This window comes from Thermobia domestica, chromosome 1 (assembly GCF_964235325.1).
Source record: "Thermobia domestica chromosome 1, izTheDome1.hap1.1, whole genome shotgun sequence".
NCBI classification, from domain to species: Eukaryota; Metazoa; Arthropoda; class Insecta; order Zygentoma; family Lepismatidae; genus Thermobia; species Thermobia domestica.
In genome coordinates, this window is record NC_137454.1 from 289522577 (window position 1) to 289533231 (window position 10655).

The window sequence follows — 10655 nt, forward strand, 5'->3', positions numbered from 1 at the left end:
CAAATGTGAACCTTATTTAATATTTAATATTCTTTTTCCAAAACAAAACACTAAGTTTCTTTACGTATAGGTTTGAGAATAGATTTTTTTAGATCTTATATGAACCTTCTCATTGCTTGAAAGTAATTTCACCAATCACCTACATATTGGTCGCATTACCTCTTAAAACACAAAATCAGAGTTAGCTCCCAAGGAGTTACTTGTGATTCGGAAGCCGGTTTTAATCTGATTATAGCCTAGCTCACGTCAGAAAAATGAAATGCGATGAACATAACTAGTAGCACCTACGATTTTAACACTTTAAACAGGATGCTCATATATTTTATACGCACTTGATTACTTGCTGCGAGTCATTTGCATATATTGCATACATAGTTGGTATTTTCAGAAGGCCAATGAATGCTCCTCCTCCAGCATAAAACGTATAGTTACGGGCCTTGGCACTTAAAGCGTTAAGAGGGTGACCAAGGGAAAAGTTTTCACCTGGTACACATTTCCGATAGTGTTCAACGTAGGTTATTTACACTAGAAATTGGATCACTCGGTCTAACCCAAATCTGATTGACTGAGGGACATCACGTGACCGAATAATGATCATTATCAGTCATTTAGGACTGCCTCCTATAAATTTTGAAAGGGGTACCTTGAACCACTTCCAAAATTAGGGAGAAACACACAGGACCTCTCCCTCGAATATTGAAAATTGCCGAAACTAAACATTTGGTATAGTGGTATAACACCAGAGTATGTACCTTCGTAAGATTTGTGTCCCATTTCGTTTCATTTGTTCTAGGTAAAAAAAAAAAAAAAAAGACATAAAGTCAAATTTAAGAGGTTGTCACCTATTCTATCATCTTTGACAGGTGTTATTCCATTATATGTTTATAGGTCTCTTTCGTAAGACTTAGGCAGGCCTACATTGACGAACTCCTCTTAAATTTCTGGAGGGTACATTGTTCCACCCTTAAATTTGGGAATTTTGAAAAATGAATGTTGATTAATGTTCTTTAGAGGTCGGGTATACATAACAGCAAATTTGGGTGGCCATATTTGTCCTATACCAGGGGAAAAACACGCCATCAACATACTTAAGTAATACGTTTTACCACGTGGTAGGTTATAGACCTATCTTCTTTGATTAGGATTTATTATAACATGTGACCATATGAATGAAATTAGGGACTTCACATAGGTTGCATGATGATCTCTCTCTCAAAGTTTTGGAGAGGTATATAGGACCACACTTTACATTTTGGAATTGTTAAAAAAATAAAAAAAAAAAATGGTAATAAAGTTAGTTCTCTAGACAATAAATACAAATCTTTGTAAATTTTGTAAGTTTGCCCTGTACCCCTCTATGAGGTAAAAATGCTAAAATATACACATAAGTAATATTGATATTTTGACGGGAAACCCAATTTAGCTACTCTTCCTGTATGAGACAGGATTTTTTTTAAATGTTTTGCTACAAGGTCCACGACAAGGATCCTAGTTTCTTTGAACTCTAATTTTAGACTAAAATATTCAGTTTTGAATTTTAAAAAATGAAATTTTCAGTGAGTGCAAAAATGTTCAAACCAAAAGTTTTAAAACATTTTTTTTTGACGAAAGAGTTTAAGTGGGATCAAAACTTTTCTGATTAAACATTCTTAATGAGTACAAAATTTGAAACGAGAATTTAATACTCAATATTTTCAAAAATTCCTAATTAAACTTTTGAACTAAGGGACTTCCAAACAAAATATTTCAAAAATATTTTAATATCTAGTATTAATAATAATACCTAGAGATATGTTGCATCCTTGTTTTAGAAGAATATATTCTGACGTATACTTTTTGTCTTCAAAGCAAACCTTATGACACTGTTATGAATTTAAAATATTCATCTGAAAGTTGAAACATGGATCAAAACATTGGTACATGCTTGTAATCTGATGGTGGAAGTCGAGTAATTAAAACCAGTTTGTGAATCGCATAGTTACTAATCTCATAAAATTTTACGGTTAACTGCCACGACTCATTGCCTAAGGTTGTTGATGGAAGGTTATCTTTGATGCAATTTGATTGTTTGATCATGTTGATCACTGTTTTTGATTAACTGCAAATTTTGGTCTTGAGTTCCAAATTTAGAGACATCAACAGCCACGAGCCTAGCGGTTCCAGGAATTTTGGAGTGGTCATCATCTTTGATGGAAAGGTCCACTATGTAGGATAACACCGTACGATTTTACGTCAGTATTTAAGTTATTGGAAACCTTTTTTTCTTTCATTCTTAACTGTTTCGCGATAGGACGATTGACGGATACACGTTGAACTGTTGATAGATAATTTAGCTAATGTTTAATAGATCTTAGGTGCAAGTGTGGAGCGCATCTCATGCGCCTACGGGACTTGGACTAAATTGGTTGAGATGAAACGGTAGTGTGTAGTAAATTTGAAGCTTATTCTTTACCTTTTACCAGTTCCTTAAACACTCCGATCTATTTCTACTTTTATTGGAAACGAGTCAGGTTTTTGTTTCCTACAATAGTCACTCTGAATATGTCAAGTATGGAAATATACTATAAATAGAGTAGAATGTAGCTCGTAAGGTAGGCAAGTGGAAGGTAAACCAAGGACAGTAATATAGAGGTTAGAATTAAACATAGGCCTAAACATAACGAAATTGCAAATAGTTCAAGCTTGTTATGTACATGAATGAGACAAACCTTCGGAACTTCAACATTACCTGAATGAGAACGAAAGATGATTTTACCGAATAGGGATTAGTCCACCACAATCCCACTGCATGGAAAATTATTCAAAACGCTAATTACAAAACAATCATAAACTTATAAGATAAATGTCAATGGGATAGTTATGCGTGAAATAAGACATCATTTCTTTTCTATAAGAACAGCAGTAGATAGCAGTTTTTAAGGTTTTCGATGAAAGCTAAGGAATTAACGACAGGCTTGCAACTGCCACTATTGTTTTATCTTACTCATTTAGTACAAGTCCAGTAGTTACAAGATACACTCCACACTCACACTAAAGATCTATTGAAGACTAACTAAAGTATCGATCAACAGAACTAACGTATATCCATCAGTGGTCCTTTCACCAAAAAGTCAAGAATGAAAGAGCATAAAAGCTTTTAATAATGTCGAACATAACATCAAGTCGTACGAAAAATTGTTATTCCACTTGGCAAGATTTGACTGTTGGTAGAAAATTTACACTTGTTCATAGAATAATTCTGATTGCATAAAATTTAGCTTGAGATTTTTTGGTTGCAATTTCCCGTTTCAAACATTTTGTTTTAAACATTCTAGTTAAACAGATATTTATATAATTTTTCTAGTTGTAAAATTTTCAAACTAAAAACTCTCCAGTAGGTGAAAAACTTTAAACAATTCCATGTAAATATTCAAACTAAAATTTTAAAGCACAAAAAATATTTCAAGCCCAAGACATTTTGAGTGAGTGCAATACTTTGAAACAATTTTATGATGTACACTATTTTCAAAATAAAATTTTTTAGTAAGTGCAATAATTTTCAAACAAGATTTTTGAATTAAAAATTCAGTAAATAGAAAAAGTTTTCAAGCATTTCTTTTAAAAAGTCAGTGGTCACCTAATCAGATTAGACCAAAGATTACTTTCGACTAATGGCTTTAGGGTATGAGTTGTAACTAAGATTCAAAATGTGAAATTGATACATATTAACTTGTTTCAGTAATTACGTATCAGATTTCAAGTATTGCATTTATTTTTACTTCTGAAGATTAAGTTTCGAAAGGTCCTAGGCTTAAACCATGATGAAATTGATGTGTGAAACTAATTCCTAGTGACCGTGTGCGTGGGTTTCCTCGGGGTTCTCCCGTTTCCTCCCATTTTCTTCATTCCACAATTTCATTCATTTCTTATCATCACCATAGGACAATTTCATTCATTTCTCATCATCATCATCATCATATCTAGCCGGCATAAACATAGGACGTAAAACTTAAATATTTCATTTCTTTAATTTCTAGTGAAGTGAAAAATTTTAAACAAAAATCTCAAACATTTTAGAAGAAAAACTTTCAAACAGTTAGTAAACATTCGTAAGCAATACTAAACATTTTCAAACAACGAGAGAAAATATTCAGAGGGTATATACCCAAATTCTCAAATAAAAGTTTAATAAAATATTTTGAACTAAAAGTTTTAAAACAAAAATTTTCAAGCTGTGATCGAAGAAAAAGTTCCGTTAGTGACATTTTTGAACATAAAATTTTTCAAGCTATTTTTTTTACTAAAATCAGAGAGTGATTAATAAATTAAATTGTATCATAGATAAATTTTCATCAGTGATCACAATCTTTGAGTCCTAACTACAAATCATAAATTTCAAAGTGTGAACAATGATCAAACAATCAAATTTCACCCTATTCGTTTTGCATCAATAGCTTATACTATAAGTCATAACTGCAAATTTTAAAATTGAAAGAGTGAACATGGATCAATCAATCATATCTTTTCACCAATAAACTTAAACTGCGAGTAATGTTAAAGGTTCAAAATGTGAAATTATTGTTGCTATGTGAATTGGTTTTAATTATTTCCAATCAAGTTTCAACTCTAAAACTTATAAATTTTACTTTGAAGACATGAAATGTATGTCACGTCAGAACACATAATCAAATTACAAATGTGTATTGACTCTTCAAGAAATCACGGAACAGAGGCTAATATTTCTCCGCCTGAACAAATTGAAATTATTGCATTTTAAAGATATTCCACTTTGTCGTCTTCTATTATTTTTCATCTGATGACCACTGCTATTGACTATGGCTCGACATCGCAATTTCCACTGCAGTTAACTTCGTTGCAGTTGCAACAAGGTTATACTGCCTTATTCCTGCTTGCAAGGCTAAGTAAAAAACAGTAATCTATGGAACTAGTGTCTGGAGCAGTAACCATATGTTCGAATAAATTAGGTTGTGCATTAGTTGCAGCTAACATGCATCGGTAGTGTTTATATGTATTACATTGACGCTCAAAGTTTTGGTTTTTTCCCGTAAACATTCTGCAGTTTATATCCAAACTTTCTCACAGCCATTTAAGTAGATCCATGCTTCGTATAGTGCCACAACAAATTTGCATCTCTTACCAGTTAGATCTCATTTGTATAGCCTTATGTCCTTGCTCTTTCGGTCCACATATGGTGTAGGATTCTAGAATTGAGAAGGTTTAAAGTCTCACTTAGTGTTGAATTGCACGATTTACTGTTGAGTGGGCAATATACACGGATTATGGAGGAAGGTGTTTGTGGTTGACGACTAATCATTACATTGACAGTGGCGTGTCATATCACAAAGCAATTGTACCAACCATTTTCTACACGGTATTATGATGAAAATACTGAAAGTTCGCATGAGAAAGAACCATGACTACCATTACCGAATTTTTGGCGACATTTTGCTACTAGACACTTTGCTTGATATATAACAACTAAAAGATTTATATATATTTGTACACAGTTTTGTTTCTCTGTGAAACCTAGTTTGACAGGTGTCACTGTCTGCAAGTTGTTGGATTCAAATATATCAGTCTCTGTAGTTACCTTCACAAATTCCTCTGCTGCAAATGCAGCTCAACACTCTGATCATTTACAAAAAGCTACAATTCTTGGAAATAGACAATGTTATTGTACTGCTATTGTCGTAAACTCTTTGAGATATGTAACTAAGTTATACAACTTTTTACAAGCAACAATTATCTGTCTAACATATCAGTAATTGAGAGTTTAATTTCAAATGTTATATCTATTCATATAATTTTTACTATATACATAAAAAGTGTCGTTTCTCAATAATAATAAAAAAGTAATAATATGACATCATTGAGTGTGAAATTGTAATTGCAACGACTAAAAAATCAAGTTTTTAGTCTGATGGATTTAAATAGTTATATATTTTGTCTACGCCCACTCATAACTTCGTCATACGTGCACCGTTTTTGACCATTCGTTTTTTGTTTGAGATTATACCTCACTGGTTGTCCCATAAAAAATCAATTAGGATATGATTATGTTCTTCGAAGCTAGACCATGAAATATCTCAACTGTTGCAACGAAGTCGGTTTGAATGAAGGAAGTTACCATTTCAATGCTCGGAATTTGATCTTTTGTGTTTCAGTATGACAAAATCTTTCATGTTGAATGGTGTACGAATGAACATGTTAGATGTGAAAATAAGCTTTAAGTTAAATCATTTCCAGTTATGAAAAAGAAACACTCTCTAGAGTAATTTGTTTGCAATATGTATCTTTAGTCTGTGGTTCAGAGCAGTTTAACCTCAGATTGTGTATGGTATTGCATTCCTACATTTAATTGTAGTGTGATTATAATAATTCACTTTACATCTCTACAAATAATATTAACTTTCTTGATATTTTGTTATTTATGCCTATACTGTATAATAAAGTTCACATTATAAAATATACAAGATCATAAACAACTAACCTAAGACTTCTTCGATATAAAATGCTGACAAAGTGACACTGAAATAGTAATCGGTTACTGTGCGAACATTATTACATTGGTATTTTTATTCGTTTATAGTGATTGATACTACAGTTGAAAGTACTCTCATAAAAACGTCAGTTCATATCTCACGTTCAAATACCGGTATTGATCAAACGACAATTTGGTGTTTTTTTTTTTTTCATTTGACAACTCAAAACATACATAATTTCAACTTAAGTTTGTTTGTTGAAGTTTAACCTTGTTTGCTGATTGTAAAGACACGGTTTTACTAGAACTGGTAATAGAAGTCAAGGAAATATAAATACAAAATAGATAATAGAAATATAAAAGCTACTCATAATATATAAAATTTTATTCTCTGTTCTTTTCTGTAGAAGATCAAAAATGCATCGAGTACAAAGAGGAGAAAGAAGCCGAAGGAGTACAACAAGAACAAAACTTTCAGAACTAATTATTTACAAGCTTAACATTTTTCTGGATATTTTAGTGGCATTCTGTAAATTAAATATAGATCAATAAAGATTTCAATCTTGTTTCTAAAATGTTCAACTTTAGTAATTTCCTTTTTTTTTTTTTTTTTTTTTGGAAAGACACAAACTTTTATTTAAAAATTTTACTTCTTGCTGTTGTACGAGTGGATATCAAAAAGTTCGTGCAATCATATACAAGAAATCATTCTGGTTGGTATCTGATGGCTAAAGTTCCTTGATGACATCTCATGTTCGGCAAATCATTCAAGTTGAGTGTAGAGTAAGTTTTATTTAATGAAAATGTCTACTAATGAGACCAATTTTAGAGTTTTACAATATATAAGAATCTTTTGTTTTAAAAAAAATTGTTTAAATTTACTACATAAATAACTGAAAACACCATTCCAATGTTGTATTTAGTTAGAATTTGACTCTTTTTGAACTTGACTGGTGACGACTGTGTGTTGTGTGAAACACCGCAATTGAGATGTTTGATGTAATAAGAGCGTAAGCGTGTTTATGCCCTTTTTGCATCGAACGCGTTTGTGGCTTTTGTCATGCTTGTTTAGCCTCCTGGTAAAATTTAAGTTCAATACCGGAATAAAATGCTGCATATTACATTGTTTTATATATATATATATATATATATATATATATATATATATATATATATATATATATATATATATATATATATATATATATAAACACTACTTAAATTTTCAACATCGTTTCTCTACAACTGCATGTTTCAGACTTACGCCCTTATTGCATCAAACTCCTCAATTCATCATCTGTGACTAGTGCATTTGCTTTAAACATTCTTATAATGATTTTCATTACCATGCAGGTGTAAATAACTACATGTAATAATTGTATAACTGAACGTGTCAATCTTTGTCATTTGAATGAAACATGTGGAACATAACAATTATAAGTAACTCGACACATAACTATATAACATGAAATAAAACATGTTTCTTAAATACGAAACGTTTTGAAACTTATACACTTGTTGATTACTGACTCTTGAACAAGCCATTTTTTGTAGATTTAAAAGCTCATGACACATTACAATATTCGTCCTTAACCAACTGGATCCAATCTATGCTTTGTGTTCCTATTTCTGAGATATTCATCTTGACATTCTCCTCCCATCTACGCGAAAGTCTTCCTGATGTTAGTTTCTCGATTGAATTTCCAGTTAAAATTTTGAAAGCGATACTATTTTTTCCCTTTCTGGCAAAATGACTTGCTCACCTTAGCCTTATAGCGTACTCCAGAACGAAGTTAAATAATAGCTATAACACATCTCCTTGTTTCAGGCCGTTGTTGACGTGAAAGCTCGCGGACAAGAATTTTCCTACTCGGATTACTTTCGGATTCACTTAAATAGCTTCTTTGGTATTTCGAATTCTGTAAGAATGTCATACAATGTTTTCCTTGTAGCCAAGTCGTTGGTGTTTCTAAAATCAATAAACAATTGATGTACCGGAATATTGTATTCTAATTTGTTTCGACTATTTGTCGAATGGTAAATATCTTGTCGATATAGTTGATCGACTTCACCTAAATCCTCACTGATAATCTCCAATAATTTCATCTGCGTATGAGATCAAACGTGCTAATAGAATGTTTGAGAGGATTTCATAAGATGTTGACAGAAGAGACATGCCTCGATAATTATTACAATAAAATTAGTCGCTTTTCTGGTGAATTGAACTAGAGAAAAAAATAAAGTTTGTTCGTAATTGATTCCATACTTTTTCCCATTCCTGTTTCAAGAAAAAGCATAAAATTGACTCCATTGTTTGGTCTTATGGACTAACAATGGAATGAAGACATTTGGGGACGAAACCTACCAAAAGATAGAACTTTCGGAATACACTTTAAAAAATATTGACATAAAATTGTATAATCTTAAAACACTGTTTATCCAGTATACATAATTTTGTACTTGAGGTAATGATAGTCCTCTTTGGAACTACCTTCGTCAGAACTATAATTTTTTCTTGTGTATTTCAGAATTTATGGATTAAAGTTATAGTAATCAACCTTCTCAAATAACTCTTAAAGTTTACAACAGTTCTACTTATTAGACACATATTTGTGTTCACTTTTTCCAGTTTCGTGATACTTTTACGTAGTGCCACTTAAAAATAAAAGAGCACATAAGGAGTTCGCAGCACTACATTACTTACAGCATTGATGGTAATGCTTTAGGATGTCCTCCGGGGTAGAGCGCGGTGGCTCAGTGGTAGAGCGTTCACCTCCGGTGCTTGGGGTCCCTGGTTCGATCCCAGCTCCTGCCGAGTGAACTTTGTGGTGGACAAACACCGTGCTCGTGGGTTATCTCGGGGTTCTTTCGTTTCCTCCCACTTTCTTCATTCCACCATCTCACTCATTTCTCATTATCACCGTCTCCTTTAGCCTAACCGGCATAACCGTGGGACGTTAAACTCAAAGATTTCATTTTTTTTCTTTAATTGGATAGGTGAACATTCTTCATCTCCATTAGTTCATCCTTATTTTTCTTATTTTGCTTAATCTGATGATGCCTCAATAATTGATTTTCCATAACCCTCTTCTGATAACAGAGTTCTCGTATCATACACAGTAACAGCAACTATTCTGTAACTCTTAAGTATTCTTAAAACCTTGTTTCTACATGGGAATCTGAACGTTGCCTTGCCCTGTCGTAATTCAATTTAGGAAAAATTAGAACCTTGGCTTACCCTTTCATGATTGATGAAAGAAAGTTCTAGCTATTTGAAACAAGTCACCGTGTTGACCAAGCTTATTCGCAATAACACTCCCTGTCTATCCTCCTATCTTAGTTAAACATGAAAGTTTCTCCGTGTAGTTGGAAGTTTTAGTCTGCACAACTGGGAGATACGGGTAAGACATTTCGTGGTAGATCTAAAAGGTTCCAAATATAAATATACATATCTTCAACTGATGCTTAGGTTCCCCTTCCTGTCAAATATCAGACATAATTTGCCTGCTCTTACAACACGCCATTAAGGAGAAGGATCAAGAAATTAAAAACAGGTATTAGGGATGCCAGAATAGGGCAAGAAAAGACTAACTAAAAATCAGAAAGAAATTTCGGATGCGACGGAAGAGATAAACATAGAAATCTCTTTGAAGAATTCGCATAAGCTGCGAAAGTGTACGTAATGAATTCCTCTAGGAAAAGTTCCACAAGCAATGCACATGTCATCATCCAAGCCAAAGCACAAAAGAATGGATATCATGTCAGAGAGAAGATCTTGAAGACAAATATTCTAAACAAATTCAACACAGGAATTAATATTGAAATAATTTGATGTAAACTTCTCATTTAAAAGCCAGAAAGCTTTTAAAGTGAAAGGAATGTACGTAAGTAGGAGTTGCGTAACGTATGTCAACTGAAACTGAAAAACTTTTGCCATACTCAAAGAGAACGTTAATATTTCAGAAGCTAACACGGTTATCAAAAACATTTTGATGGATACAGCTATTAAGACAAAAGTATTACGAGAAAGAAGAACAAGAATATAACCTCGACATCTGATGAAGACATGGAGGATAATAGTGACAATGCGGCACCTAAAATAGAAATGAAATGAAATCTTTCAGTTTAAGTCCTATGATTATGTCCGTTATGCTAAGAGAGAATTAAAGCAAGT

The 10655-nt window shown here is 32.5% G+C and overlaps 1 protein-coding gene across 1 annotated transcript in view; it reads left to right on the top strand.

The window, feature by feature from the left end:
* The window catches only part of LOC145667665 (uncharacterized), a 72460-nt gene extending 65435 nt beyond the window's left edge, over nt 1-7025 (top strand). The window contains exon 10 of the mRNA XM_081735125.1: nt 6889-7025. Coding sequence (XP_081591251.1) covers nt 6889-6965 — 77 coding nt within the window. The 3' untranslated portion in view covers nt 6966-7025. The remainder of the gene's footprint in view (nt 1-6888) is intronic.
* Nucleotides 7026-10655: the final 3630 nt, after the last annotated feature.